Source organism: Urocitellus parryii, chromosome 7, assembly GCF_045843805.1.
Source record: "Urocitellus parryii isolate mUroPar1 chromosome 7, mUroPar1.hap1, whole genome shotgun sequence".
Taxonomy (NCBI): domain Eukaryota; kingdom Metazoa; phylum Chordata; class Mammalia; order Rodentia; family Sciuridae; genus Urocitellus; species Urocitellus parryii.
In genome coordinates, this window is record NC_135537.1 from 159,122,386 (window position 1) to 159,137,124 (window position 14,739).

General features: G+C 45.1%; 1 protein-coding gene across 7 annotated transcripts; it reads left to right on the forward strand.

Moving 5' to 3' along the window:
* Positions 1–2,615: 2,615 nt before the first annotated feature.
* On the forward strand, positions 2,616–14,389 carry Phb1 (prohibitin 1). 7 transcript variants are annotated; one of them, XM_077800621.1, is made up of 8 exons: positions 2,699–2,773; positions 3,338–3,394; positions 4,009–4,123; positions 5,597–5,758; positions 8,975–9,117; positions 9,261–9,377; positions 11,585–11,680; positions 13,254–14,389. In XM_077800621.1, the coding sequence occupies exons 3-8, from the start codon at positions 4,036–4,038 to the stop codon at positions 13,464–13,466; spliced, it is 819 nt and encodes a 272-aa protein (XP_077656747.1). In that variant the 5' UTR covers positions 2,699–2,773; positions 3,338–3,394; positions 4,009–4,035; the 3' UTR covers positions 13,467–14,389. The 7 variants fall into 7 exon arrangements, with proteins under 7 accessions (XP_077656749.1, XP_026242573.1, XP_077656751.1 ...); XM_077800623.1 differs by lacking the exons at positions 2,699–2,773; positions 3,338–3,394 and adding an exon at positions 2,616–2,634; XM_026386788.2 differs by lacking the exons at positions 2,699–2,773; positions 3,338–3,394 and adding an exon at positions 2,617–2,680.
* The last annotated feature ends 350 nt before the right edge of the window (positions 14,390–14,739 follow it).

Here is a 14,739-nt window from a genome sequence, read left to right on the forward strand (position 1 = left end):
AATACAACTCCAACACGTGGAATGTAGTCTTTGAACTACTGGTTTCAAAGCCTCTTGCTCCCCTTGATGGGCAGAATCACAGCCTCTAGGACAGGAGTCCCTTGGGTTTCTCCTTTGCTAGCCAAGCAATAAACCTTCTTTTCTTTTTTCTCAAAACCATGTCCTCATTACTGGATTGGCACTGGGGACAAGGACTGAACTTTTGGCAATACTCTGACCTGCCTCAGTTTCCCTGCACAGTAGAGAAGTGGCTCCGCTGGAGTGTCCTGGCAACCTCGCACTCCCCACACAGTCCACCCGGGCAAACCTGGAAGGAACCTCAGTTGAATCTACGTCTTGGCAGAATGTCTTTCGATCCTCCCAGAACACAAATGAGGCTTAAGAGGAGTTGCTACAGGCCATTTCTAACTACCAGGAAAGTTGCCATGAGCCGTCTTCTCATAGTGCCCAGTTCTCAGGAGGTGTGAGGCTGTCAGCTCATTTCCCCTGAGGATACAGCTGCAAAGGACAGCTGCACCCTGGCCCTGGCTCCTCAGCAGCAAGATCACCTGTAATCTGTGTTGCAGTCCTATGGTCCTTTTGTTTCTGTGTCACCCTGCACAAGGGCCACTAGGAGCTGGTATCTTTGGCTACTCTTTTTTCTGTGTCTATGTAAGTAATAAACTGTCTGAATCTAAGAAGGGCTCACTGTCTCTTTAGAACCTATCAGTCTTGCTTTGCCTTGTGCACATGCCCTTCCCTCTGTCTGAGTGCTCTAATATCATCCTTCCTACTCTTTTCTAAATATCACCTCTTTAGATCTTACCCTAAATGTCATCTTCTCATAGAGGCTTCTTTGGCTGGTTTGTACAAAGTAGACTCTTATGGCAGACACCATTGATTGCAATTCCAATATCCATTCTCCCAGTCCATTCTTCTTCCTTTTTTTTTTTCTCCCCCAAGTCTGGGGATCAAACCCAGAGTCTCACACATGATAGGGAAACACTCTATCACTGAGCTATGCCCTCAACCCTCCATCATTCTTCTTTACTAACAAGAACCCCCATTTTGACTTGTTAAGGTGTTAGGAGATTTGTTAGATTTAGGAGAGGCCCCTCCCCAGTCCCAGAGCTTTCCTCTTGATACATAGAGTCCCAACAAAGCAATCCCATTCCTTTGACTACAGCCTGTTCAATCAGCCACTTCAAAGCCCTACATCATTGATTCATTCAACAAAAACTGAGCCCTTACTCTGCACCAAGCTTTGTTCTTTGTGCCAAGAACAGAATAATTAAGAGATTGGACTAAACTTCCAGCTCTCTTAGAGTCTAAAGGTCTGAGGAAAAAGTTATGGTTAGTTTGGGCAAACCCATGCTACACAAAAAGTACTATCATGTGTATCTCTGCCCATTGATTATGACAAGGAGGGATAAGAAATCATAGAGGAGAGAAATGTATGGAAGTGGAATAAATCCAATCCAGAAATGGTTCTAATATTGTTACAATTATGTGTCCCTACATCATTTATGCAGTATCCCAGCTAAGATATGCAAAACCTGAATTTAATCATGAGGAAACATCAGACAAATCATCTAAAATGAGAAACATCCTTTTTCCCCCCAACTTAATAAAGGACAAAGTAAAGCTGAGGATCATTTTTGGATGAAAGGGGACTAAAGAGATGAGAAATAAATACAGACGGCATCCTACACTGGAAGGGAGTTCTATAAAGTTTATTATTGGAAAAACTGACAAAATTAGAATGTAGAGGATAGATTGCATTTACTCAAGTAAGAATATGTCCTTACTCTTCGAAAATACACAATTCCTTCCAGAGAAGGAGAGGGGTGGAGAGGAAGGCCAGGGAAAAGAGAGGGGAGGGAAAGAGGTAGGGAGAAAAAGGGAACAAAAAATGAAACCAATGGAGTTAACTGTTAACAATAGGTGAATATGACAAAAGATACATGTGTTTTTTGTACTATTCTTGAAACTTTTCCAAATACAACTTTTTTTTTTTTTTTTTTTTTTTTTTTTTAATTGTGTCCAGGCGACTGTATTCTAAGGCAGCCCCCTTGCTCACTTAGGGCACGGTCCTGCACGAATCCCTTCCTCTCGGCCTGTTTTCTGGTCCAGATGATTTCTAGGGTTCTCTCTGGCTCTGGCAATCAAAGCCTCACGACTCTACGGACGTTTCCAGACAGGGCTTTGGAAAGAAGACGGCTCTTGGTATCTTTCTGTCCAACAGTTATTTCACAACAACTTTCTTCAAAGTGTCCAACCGTCCTCTTTCATCAGCGACAAATTTGCCCCTGCCCTGTTTTCCAGACTCTCCTTCTCAGGCCCTAGGGGCTCATCTCCTGGCAGCCACGAGTAATGTAGAGAATAGGCACGTGTATTTATCCCCAGAGCACTACAGTCCCCAAGAGGCTTTGAGGCAACATCTCACCGTTTACCACCAAAGAAAAAAGGCTTTCCTGTGCGGGTCAGCCGCCGCAGGGCTTTTTGGGAATTGCAGTCCCTCTACTAAGAGCCGCAAGAGCGGCTCAGGACTGCAAAACACGCTTCCCAGAAGTCATTGCGCTCCTCAACACCAATCAGAGGCGCTGGTCTTGGAGGGAGGGCGGGGAAGAAGAGCAGCTTTTCGGCGCACGCGCAGTAAGTGCTGTTGGGGGAATTCATGTGGAGGTCATAGTGTAAGCAGGTGAGAGTGGCTTGGGGTGGCCCAGGCTTGTTTCTGGTGGGGGGTCTCTACTCTCCTCCTCTGCCCTCCTATGTGCATTTTGGGCGAATAGGGGTGCGTGTGCGTGTCCATTTTGTGGGGGAGGGGAAAGAGCTAAACCCAGGACAAGGCAGGAGTTGCGCAGGTTAAGGGAGGTGTGTATGGGGGCAGGGTGAGGAAAAATCCAGAAGCCATTAGAAAGGAAAAGGATTGAGTCTCTGTGTCTCAAGGAAGGAGCTAACGGGCGGGGAGAGAGTTAACGGGCGGGGAGAGATCAAGGTAGTTCTGGGAGGAGGGAGGGGGGATTTGACGGTCTTGGGGCGGGGCATTAAAAAGTTTAAGGCTGGGGCTGGGGTTGTGGCTCAGGGGCAGAGTGCTTGCCTAGCATATGTGAGGCCCTGGGTTCGATTCTCAATACCGCATATAAATAAATGAACAAAATAAGGGTCCATCAATATCTTAAAAAAAAAAACATTAAAAAAAAAAGGTTTAAGGCTGGAGTGTTTTTAGTTGGGTCAACTGTACTCCTACCCGTGGCATCGCAGCCCCTTGACCCTGTTATACAGAGCTCTTCCTCACAGTGCAGCAGCAGTTTAGAGACTTTCCCCTCAGTTGGTTCTTGTGTTATCTTCATCCCAGAATGTCATTCAGCTCGTCCTAATCGGTTCTCACTACAGCATGTAGAGAAGTGGCAAGGTGAGGAGTTAAACCATACCTCCTAGAATTAGACCTCTGCGTTTTAATCCTGGTTCTGCCGCTTAGTGTGATCCTGGGCGTCTCAAGTCACCTGTATGTGTTCCTCTGTTTCCTGATCTATAATAATTACTTCATAGAGTAGCTGTGAGGGTTAAATAAACTGATATAAATGATGGCAGTTTACTGTTATTTATTTTTGTTGTTGGCATCACTGTTGTAGCACGTTCTTTTGTTATTTTTTTTAAACAAAATTTTATAGAACCAACCATGTAGTGTCTCTTGGGACCTTTTTGTCCAGGAAATGGGAGTGTGGTTTAGTATGGTGCAAGATCCCTATGGGTATGAGGCCCATGCCTTGTTCCCATTATTTTGAACCAAGTGTCCCAGATTCCTTTTTTTCTTGGTTGAAAAAAGAAACTGCAAAAGAAAAAGGTTGAGGAATTGATGATGGCACTTTGCCAGATGTAGAGTTATTTATTAGGTGTCCTCAGTTGGTGATTTAGAGCTGTCAGGAGTGGGAAAATAAATAATAAGCTTGAGAAGTGAATGTTATGCCTCAGACCTTCCTCTGAGGGTTTGGGCTAAGTTGTTTTATTTTGTTTTTACCCCCTTAGGTGTGAGTGGGTCCAGCAGAAGGAAACATGGCTGCCAAAGTGTTTGAATCCATTGGCAAGTTTGGCCTGGCCTTAGCCGTTGCAGGAGGCGTGGTGAACTCTGCCTTATATAATGGTGAGGCACTGAGGTGAGGGGTGGTGGGTCACTGCCCTTTACTGGAAGATTTCTGTTGGAGTGCATAGCCCATGACACTCTTGATGGTAGCGACTGTTTGTGAATGTTTGTGAAGAGGTCTTACTATTGCCATTCCCCACCACGTGCTTGTATTATTAGAGCCTCTGTTCAAAGACAGCTTCCCAGCCCAGTTGCTAGTTGGATGTTTTTGGCTGTTCTTATCAATTTGCAGTGCTGCTGCTTCACTTGAATACTGCAGCAGAGTATCAGGGGATTTGCATTGCTACCTGAAATGGAGATCTTGTCTGTGTCTCATCTGCCTGTATGTGGAAAAACTCAGCAAAGACTTTAGATCAGTTTGGGTGATCCTTGTCCTGAGCAGCACCTTTTACTCTGCTAGTTTCAAAGAAAATGTCTTTGCAGTGTATCGCCCAGCTTTTAACAGGTTTAAGGTAGCTTTTCTTCCACTTTACTGTGTGGTCTTAGGCAAGTTGCTTTCACCTGTAGGCCTCAGCTTCCTCATTGGTCAAGCAGTGAGTTTGAATGAGTTTAAGATCTCCTCTAACTCTGACAGTCTTTTACTTTCATGCCCCAAACAATTGTAGATTGCTACACACCTGGCTGTCTAACAAAAAGATTGTTTTCAGAGTGAAGATATTTGGATCAACTCTAAAGTCTAGAGATGGAAAGTAGTTGATGAGAAAAGCCTACTTGGGCCAGGCACAGCAATAACACCTGTAATCCCAGGAACTCCAGAGGCTGAGGCAGGAAGATGTCAAGTTCCAGACCAGCCTTGGCAACTTGGCGAGACCCTGTCTCAAAACAAAAAACTTAAAAAGGGATGGGGATGTTGATTAGGGTAGAGCACCCCTGGAATCCCCTATGAAAAGAAACAAGCCTGCTTGGCTTATATGGCAGCTCTTGATACTGTGATCATCTTGGTCTCAATTATGTACATCTAAACAGTGGTCGCCATCACTGAATTTCTCGCTGAATCAACAAGATAGCTCTATATCCCCTCCAAGTTTAAAAAAAACTATTATAGTGGGACCTTCTGAATTTCAGGATTCTCCTAATGAGGATGCTACTGTACTGGGTTATGGTGGAACCAGGATAGACATATTAAAATAGTGAAGATCTGAGTTGTAGAAGTTTTAGGAGATGATTCCCAGAAGTATATTGTTGGGAGTTTGGGGATGGGATGGTTAATCAGAAAACCAACAACCAGTTTTTTCAAGGAGAAAGGGAACCAAGGAACAGATCCTATTACCAAAGACCTTGGGAGGCACATGGGACAGGAAGTGATTGCTTAGTTGTGTAGCTAATTAGAAACCTCTAGAGACCAGAAGTTCGGGATAGAGAGAGGAGATACTCAGTAAATGAACAGAAAGCAACAGGGATCTTTCAAAGTCAGGATCCTTGTGGTTTACAAGGAAAGGATCTTTTTGACATGTCATTATCTTTCCTTCCTAGTGGATGCTGGGCACAGAGCTGTCATCTTTGACCGATTCCGGGGTGTACAGGACATTGTGGTAGGGGAAGGAACTCACTTTCTCATACCTTGGGTTCAGAAACCTATTATCTTTGATTGCCGCTCTCGACCACGTAATGTGCCAGTCATCACTGGAAGCAAAGGTGAGTCTTGCCTTTGTTTTTGTAAAGCACAGAGTGTGGAGGGTTCTCTCTTTTCTCGGCTCCAGCAGCCTGTGTGGGATACTAGGATCCAAAAGAGGTTGAACTTAGGACTGGGGATGTGGCTCAGTGGTAGTGTGCTTGTCTAGCATGTGCAAGGCCCTGGGTTCAAACCCCAACTCTGCCAAAAGAAAAAGAGGTTGGACTTGACATCATAATTCTCAGCATGTTTGCCCTGGAGAGCTTTGTATGGATTCATAGAGAGAAGTGTATTCATAAGATACATACAGACAGCAGAACAAACTTAGAGATACATGTGAAGGTTTATTATGGACTGGGGATGTAGCTCAGTTGGTAGAGTGCTTGCCTCGAATGCACAAAGCCCTGGGTTCAACCCCCAACACCACACACACACATACACACAAAATTTTTTTTTAAAATAAAGGTTTATCTTAAGAGTTACACAGTGAAATAATTTTAAAGAAATCTAAATTATTCCCTCTGTTGATCCTTCCCATCAGCTTTTGTTCCCCAGAGTGACTATCCAAGCCTGTCTCTGGCCATCTGTCTTTGTAACTGACTTATCCTTTGCCGTATTTTCCATGGCCTCTGCTCCAGTAGTGTGGACCTCACATTGCTGTCTCAAAGGTTGAAGTTCTAGTGACTGAGACATTCCACCGGGTTTCCAGTCAGATCCTGACGTGGACTGCCATCACCATCCCCCCCCCACCCACCCTTAGACATATACAGACAGCACATAAAGTTGCACATACCCAAAATGTCACAGCTGTGACATTTCTGGACATAAAGAAGAGAGGGTACAGTGGTGGTGGTGGTATAGTGGTGAGCATAGTGGGGAAGTTAGTTTTTATTATCTGGATGACATTTGGTGTCCTCCCTGTTATTCCTCAATAGATGTTTGCTTGCGGTGATTGTGCCAGTCTTGATTCTGTTTTGGAGAGTGGACTAGTTCAAAGAGGACTAAATTGGTTGCTGTGAAAGAGCTCAGTCTATGCAGGAAGACAGATGTGAACAAGAAATTACTTTAGAGTGTGGGAAGGACCACAGGGCCAGGGTTCTGTGGTGTGTTGGGGAGCAGAGAAGAGAGTAGCCTACTCTGCCAGAAACTGATGTCTGAGTGGTGATCTGAAGAGTGTGCAGAGTGTGTGAGGCAGAGAAGAGGGTGCACGGAATGTTGGAAATCTGTCTGTGGCTCCTGGCCAGGGAAATAGCAGCCTTTTGAAAAGGGGCTGTCTTGCCTGCTTCAAAGAGGAAATAAGTTGGACAGGATTTATGAAGAAATGTTTTTTTAGTTACCAATGGAACCCCTGGAGAAACTTAATTTAACTTAAGCCTGCTTCTAAGTTTCCCATCTCTTGTGGATTTCTTTCTGTACTGTTTTGCAGTTGTTCTGAGGATGCATTATGTACCTATTCTGAAAACTATTGAAAGATACCTCCTGAGGTCAGGGGCTTATTATATATGTTGATAAGTTTCCCACCTCTCTTGGCCCAATCAGGACTCCATTTCCTGGGCACTTGGTCCATACGTTGATGACTGCGGATGACCCCTGTCAGTGTGTTAGCTTCCCGCATGCCTGGTGTGTCTAAGGGAAGGGCTGATTCCCCCCAGAATCCTAATAAGGTCTATAACTAATCAGACTTTTAAACCCTCACCCTACCAATGACTTGTGTGCCTTCTCTTTTATTTTATTTATTTATTTTTTAAATTTATTTTTTAGTATTTGGCGGACACAACATCTTTGTTTGTATGTGGTGCTGAGGATCAAACCCAGGCCGCACACATGCCAGACGAGCGCGCTACCGCTTGAGCCACATCCCCAGCCCGAGTGCCTTCTCTTTTAAATGCTTTACCAGATCTACTCACACCTCTTGGGTCTTTTGTACATTTGACAGAATGCTCTTGTATCTGTTTTCTCCTCCAGTTTTTCCTGGATCATCCCCATTCTCAGACAAGGAAGTAAGTTCAGATTATCTAAGGCTATCTGAAGCTGCATAATTTGTAGCCAGCAGAGTGGGACCACAGCTCAGTTCTGTGGAGTGTTAGTGCTGTGTCTACCAGTCCCACACTAACTTCTCAAGGTTGACTCATAGGCTGGCCTTGGAAAGGCCTGATTCTAGAATTCTTAGTATTGACTTGTTATTTGTCCTAAAATGTTCAGTCTCCTAACATTTCATGTTACCCATGAGACATACTGTCATGACCCACCTGAGGTTTACTTAGTTTCTCTGAACTGAGGCAGTGAGTCAGATTAGAATTATTAAGCGGTATGAAAAATTTAAGAAATAACGACCAGGGGCTGGGTTTGTGGCTGTCAGTGGTAGAGCGCTTGCCTAGCATGTGCGAGGCCCTGGGTTCGATCCTCAACACCACATAAAAATAAATAAAATAAAATAAAAATATTGTGTTCAACTAAAAAAAGTATTTTTAAAGAAAAGAAATAAAGGGGCTGGGGATGTGGCTCAAGCGGTAGCGCGCTCGCCTGGCATGCGTGCGGCCCGGGTTCGATCCTCAGCACCACATACAAACGAAGATGTTGTGTCCGCTGAGAACTAAGAAAAAATAAATAAATGTTAATATTCTCTCTCTCTCTCTCTCTGTCCCCCTCTCTCTCTCTCACTCTCTCTTTAAAAAAAAAAAAAGAAAAGAAATAAAGACATAGAAATAAGTAAAATAGCGGGATCCGATGGGGACCAGCTCTGATGGAGACTGGATCTAATGACAAAATGGAGTCTGCACCCGTGCATTTTATTTAAATGGGTGGAAACACCAATGGGATTCAATGTGAAGAACTTCCTGAGAAAAACCTGAAGAACAGAAATCACCATGCAAATGGGTGGGCGTTCCCTGGGCACCCTTGTACCGCATAGTTTCACTGTCCAGAGTTTCACATAGTTCAAAGCAAAGATTTATCAGTCGCCTATGACACCATACCATGGTAATTGCTTTATCTGTGGTCATTAGGACACATTGAAAAGCTGGTGTCATCACCGAATCCTTTCAGACATTCCTAACTCTCTGTAGTGCTCTATGGCTTGTCTGCCAAGGAAACCGGACATATCTACTCCTTGCCTTTTAAGATCTTACTAAATACCATTTTGCATTGTAGCAAATTTGGGGTGGGAAAGGTCACATAAAAGGCCATTTGTTTCCCCCATGGGTTTTATTTTAACTCCAATATTTGTTTCTTACCCTAAGATTTGCAGAATGTCAACATCACACTGCGCATCCTTTTCCGACCTGTTGCTAGTCAGCTTCCTCGAATCTTCACTAGCATTGGAGAGGACTATGATGAACGAGTGCTGCCGTCCATCACTACAGAGATCCTCAAGTCAGTGGTGGTGAGTGGATAGGGCCTTCACCGTGGGCCCAGATCACTGCCCTAAAGATCGCTAGGTGACAGGAAGAACTTGGGATGTGGCTGAGGTTCTTTTCTGCTTTATCATTAGCCTGACTTGCTTTCTGCCTGTCCCTCTGAAACCAGGCTCGCTTTGATGCTGGCGAACTGATCACCCAGAGAGAGCTGGTCTCCAGGCAGGTGAGCGATGACCTTACAGAGCGAGCAGCAACCTTTGGGCTCATCCTGGATGACGTGTCCTTGGTAAGATCCTTGAGGAGTCTGAGCAAAGGGTTTTGGTTCTTGTCTGGTACCTGGCTCATTTCTGTATACACATGATTAGGTCTTGCCTTCCACTTTCCTAAATGTGAGACTTGAAAACAGAATCTTCATGCTTCATGGGGGTGTGAGGCAGTGTCCTTGCATCTGTTTTCAGTTGAGGGTTCTTTATCTCCCTGTCTCACACATTTTTTTTATAATCTCTGCTCATCCCCAGACAGTCTCTAAATCACCAAACTATGACTGTTCCTCAGAAAGTGATGTCTTCTTATTAACCCTGTTTGATAAAGTAAGAAATTGCCTGGTAGAGACCAGAAAATAGCTTGGTAGTGTTTCTCCCTAGCAGAGACTTCCCAGCCTTACCCCCTAAGAATTTTCTAACACTTAGGGTTTGAAGCTCTGTGAAGTTCTGGGGACCCCCAGGGAAAGGTGATAGAGTGCTAATAAATGGTTCTGTTTCCCAAGGCCTGGTATTGAGGACAAGGGACATCTCTGAGGTGTAAGCTAGCCTCCAGAGACATTATAGTCTGTGTATTTATATGACATTGAGTGTCATAACTCAAACAGAAAGCAATACAGGCAGGATAAGGTTTCAGGTGGAGGAGAGTGAGGGGAAGGGGTCGTGTTTCTAAGATTCTCTGGGAAAAATCATTTGGAGTGATTTGTTCGGGTAGTGAGGTAGAGTGTTTCCTGTTCAGTTCTCCTGTGCATCACTAGGGAAAGGCACTGCTTCCTCTCAGCATCTGCACAGCTGTTTAAACAGATTCTCTAAGTACCCAGCAGTAGCCCTGAGGGCCAGGGCACTGTTCCACCTTCTGTTGCTCCAAGGGAAGGGCGTGTGGCTCCCTCTGCTGGCAGCATGCCAGGCTGCAGCCTTTGGCCCCTCCACCTCAAGCTCTCCCCATTTGCTGTTAGTTAACCTGAGTCCCTTGGCTGTGAAAGCTCGCTAAGTAAAAACCTGGGGAAAACTTGGCATTTTACTTGACTCTGACCACATACTCCATTCTGGGGAAATGTGGGCTGACCACAAGAAACCATATCTAAGAGGTGTAAGAAGAAAATTAGATTTCCTGGGGAATTTGCTGGCCTCAGCTGGCTCTTTTAGAAAGAAATTTTATTCCTTAATTATACATTTCATTTTTCATTTCTCAGAATTGTACTTTCTTATCCAAACTTTGAACAAGAATCCAGAAATGGATCAGGCAAAGTAGAGCAGCTGCAGTGTGAGAGTTCGCAGTATAGTGTAAAAGCTTTGGAAAACAGTAGGGCCGGGATTGACTTCTCAGAAGTTTGGGGCTGCTTGTTTTTTAAAAAGCAGACATTGGGAGAGTGGAGGAGAAAATGAAACAAATAACATTTGATTGCAAAACCATTGCTGCTCTTCTCTTTGTTTCTTCTTTTTAAATAAAAAAATGAATAAGAGAATTGCTTAAGGCTAGGCATTAGGAGCTCTGAGTCTCTTCCCATTATCTGTACTATCTTTAGAGACAGTTGCTTCAGCCAAATCTGTTACTTGATTAGGGGAGGTATATGGATAATCAGACTTAAACCCTCACCCGGACCAATGGCTTTCCCTGCCTTCCCTTTCTTTTAAACCCTTTACCAGAACCACTCATATATAGGAATACCATGATGTGCTCTCCATCTTGCTCTATCCTCTTCCTGTTTAGTGGTGGGGATGTTCTGCGAAAGTGGACTGGTGAATCCATAAGCAGAGAGTATCAAGCTTTTGGAACCCTGGGAACTGGCCGCATCCCCGGCTCTCAGGGGCTCACTTTTCCATCTGCCTTCCCTTGGGTCTTTGAACAGGCATCAAAGAAGATGATGCCTTGGAAGAAATCTGGTCAGTGGTGGGGGTCCTAGAACTCACAGATCTCCTCCTCTAAGGAGGTGATCTATTGAGTGAACACCTTCTGGTGGCCATGGGCCCCATCAAAAGCTGCAGATGCCATTTTCTGCATGAGGTGGCCACAATGAGGGTGACAGAAATTTGTAGGAACAGTGTTGACAGCCAAGGATTCTGGGGTATAAACTCAGTGTGGATGAGAATTTGGAGGTGGAAGTGTGTCTCCTAGTGCCTCCAGCTGCTACAGCCATTCCTGGCCTTTTCCTTCCAGCAGCTGGGGAGGCCTCCCAGCAACCCTGTCTGAGCAATTACACTGCCTCAGCTTGTGCTTACTCTCTCCCCTTAGACACATCTGACCTTTGGGAAGGAGTTCACAGAAGCGGTGGAAGCCAAACAGGTGGCTCAGCAGGAAGCAGAGAGGGCCAGATTTGTGGTGGAAAAGGTGAGCATTCAACCAGATGGCAAGAGCCTCTTTTCCTTTCTCCTCTGCTCAGCTTTCCCATTTGCTGGGTGGCCTGGAAATTCATCATCTGTCATCTCTTCTTCCGGGATAATCGGAAGGGGATTGAAGGAACTGTACTCCTGCAATTGGTTGCAGAGTCTTTGGGGGCTAGTCAGGGACATGTGATGTTATGTTCCTAAATCACTGAAGGGTAATTTTTTTTCCACGTGCCCAAGATCAAAAACTTTCATACAAATAAAAATGTTACTCCTGGAATATTTTCAGCTTCACTGAGAAGTTATTTTGAACCATAGTTACATAGTGAAAACTTGACGTTGATAAAATGTTGCACCAGATGTGATATCACTGGATATTTTTCACTAAATCCATCCAGATGTGTCAAGAGAGTGTGATGGAACACAGTGTATTGGCCTAGCAGCCTGGTCTTGCAGATATTTGTGAAGGTATATTTATTTGCTCTCCATTCCCCACCACTAGTATTCCTATTCTAAGGCCTTTTGGTCTTTCAAATCAAGAGAGATTTGATTTTGGGAACTGTAAACTTCATATGGGCAGGGTCTTGCTTTGCTTTGTATCTGCCATGACTCCAGTAACAAGTCTAGCACTTTGCCTGATGATCCTAGATATACAACATTTGTTGAAAACATCCTATCAGTTTCAAAATTGTTGGACCAGGGGTGTCACTCAGTGGCATAGTGCTTGTTTAACATGTGCAAGGCCTGAGTTTGGGCCCTGCATTAAGAGAGACAAAAGGAGGGTTGATTTCAAAGAAGCTCAATCCTATACTCTCCTCCCACATTCTGAAGGTCACTTGTCTAGACAGATGTTTTCGTGTTGGTGTTGGTAGGGCAAGCCATGGAGATTCCAGGTACCAGCTGAGCTCACAGGCAGCTCCTGGCAGTCATAGATGCATGCTTCTCCTTCTTAACTCTTTTGTGGTGGTTCTGTTTTGTAGTGCTGGGGATTCTGAACCCAGGGCCTCATGCACTCTACCTCTGAGCTACAACACGAGCCCGACCAACTGGTTTTGATGGAAGTTGTTTTGGCTTAGGACTGAAGGGAAAGATGAGCCTGAGGATTGGTTCCACCTTTCTTTTTTCCTCCATTTTCTCTGGCCTGAATCCTTCTAGCTTAAAATAGAATTGTCTGGATCAGATCACTAGTAATGTTAATGGGAACTTTGAAATAAGTACACTACTTATATAGCCAATTGAAGCATGTGCCTGCAATGATAAGTGGGCATTAGAGGAAAGAGGAGGTTGGGTGGACATTGTGCTTGTCGACTCTGTTAACAACAGGAATGTAAGTTTCCGAGTGCCTTCAGAAACCTGTGAAGGCAGGGCTGGGGTTGTGGCTCAGCAGTAGAGCACTCACTTAGCATGTGCAAGGCCCTGGATTCTATCCTCGAAGATAGATATATATGGAGATATATACAGCTTTTAAAAATAATAAATAAATATTTAAAAAGAAACTGTGAAGGACCTAGGCTGGTCCTTGCTAGGCTCTAATCTGACAGCACCCTGAGGTTTGTCACTCACTCTCCACTCTTTAGGCTGAACAGCAAAAGAAAGCTGCCATCATCTCTGCTGAGGGTGACTCCAAGGCAGCCGAGCTGATTGCCAACTCACTGGCCACTGCAGGTGATGGCCTGATTGAGCTGCGCAAGCTGGAAGCCGCCGAGGACATAGCATACCAGCTCTCACGCACTCGGAACGTCACTTACCTGCCAGCAGGGCAGTCCGTGCTCCTCCAACTGCCCCAGTGAGGGTGCCCTGTCCGCACCTCCTCAGGCTACTTGGGCCACAGCCCCGATTCTGAATACCATCTTTCTTCTGCCCCCACCCCAGAAATCACTGTGAAATTTCATGATTGGCTTAAAAAGTGAAGGAAATAAAAAGTAAAATCACTTCAGATCTCTAATTATCAAATGAAGCTCTTTCATTCTTCTCACCTCCGTCTACTTTTTTATTTACCTCCCTACCAAAAATTGCCAAGTGCCTATGCAGACTGGCTTTGGGTCCTGCAGGGCCTGCTGGCGCTCCAGCCTAGGCACTGGCAATTGGCAGAAGAGCAGGGCAATGTGCGTGATGGATGGGGGAGCACAGCCGACAGCCTGCATAGACCTGTAGCCTCCCTCCTGCCATTTATTGAAGATTTGAGGACAACGGCACACAGGGCTGAACCAGGAAGGCAGGCCTCAGTTACTTTCCAGCCTGTCCCGCACAGATGCAGCTGAAGAGGTGCTGGGGAAGGTCAGAGAGGAAGTGGTCTGTCTCTTACCATAAGGCTGATTCCCTCCAACTGCGACCAGGTGTGTGTCAACAGGGCATGGATTGAAGAATCTGCCCCTATTGAGGTGGGTGGGCCTGATTTTGCTACCCCCCAGGGTCCTAAAACTGGGATGAACTTGGATAGTGAGGGAGGAGGTCTGGACTGAGATGTAAGTCCTGTTGAAGACTTCCTCTCTACCCCCCACCTTGGTCTTTCTCAAATACCCAATGGAATTCCAACTTGAAGGATTGCATCCTGCTGGGGCTAAACATGCCTGCCAAAGACGTGTGCAGCCTGCGTTCCTGCTGCTTCAGACTGCCCTTCTTGAAGGCTGTGTGCCTGTGCTTTGAAGGAAACAATCATGGGAAGAAAACAAATGTGTGTAAACTGCTGTCAATAAATGACACCCAAACCTTCCAGCTGTCCTACGGGTTTGTTTTTTGTTTGTGGGAGTAGTGGGATCAGAACAGAGTGTTCTAGTAATTTTTGTGTGTGCTTGTTTGTATCACCAGCTGGGATAGAATATCCAGCAAGGCAAAAGATGCTTTGGTTTCAGAAAGCACTTTGTTCTGTGTTCCTAATTGAGACCCATTGTGAAGTGAACCTCAGTGATGTTAAGTGAAGTTTCTCATGAGGTGATTCTGAGGAGGTGAGGCTGTCTTCTGTGTATTGGTATGACCAGCAGAGTGGGCCTTCCCGCCACCAGCAACACCCTGACAGGAGGGAAACCATTGGCAAGAAGTTCACTGGTCAGTAACCCTTCCTGC

Bases quoted from the DNA above. Each gene is read 5' to 3' on its own strand.
- Phb1 (XM_077800623.1), top strand. From the start codon at position 4,036: ATGGCTGCCAAAGTGTTTGAATCCATTGGCAAGTTTGGCCTGGCCTTA. The intron at 4,124-5,596 runs GTGAGGCACTGA...TTTCCTTCCTAG, and splicing joins GAACTCTGCCTTATATAATG to TGGATGCTGGGCACAGAGCT. The intron at 11,681-13,253 runs GTGAGCATTCAA...TCCACTCTTTAG, and splicing joins CCAGATTTGTGGTGGAAAAG to GCTGAACAGCAAAAGAAAGC.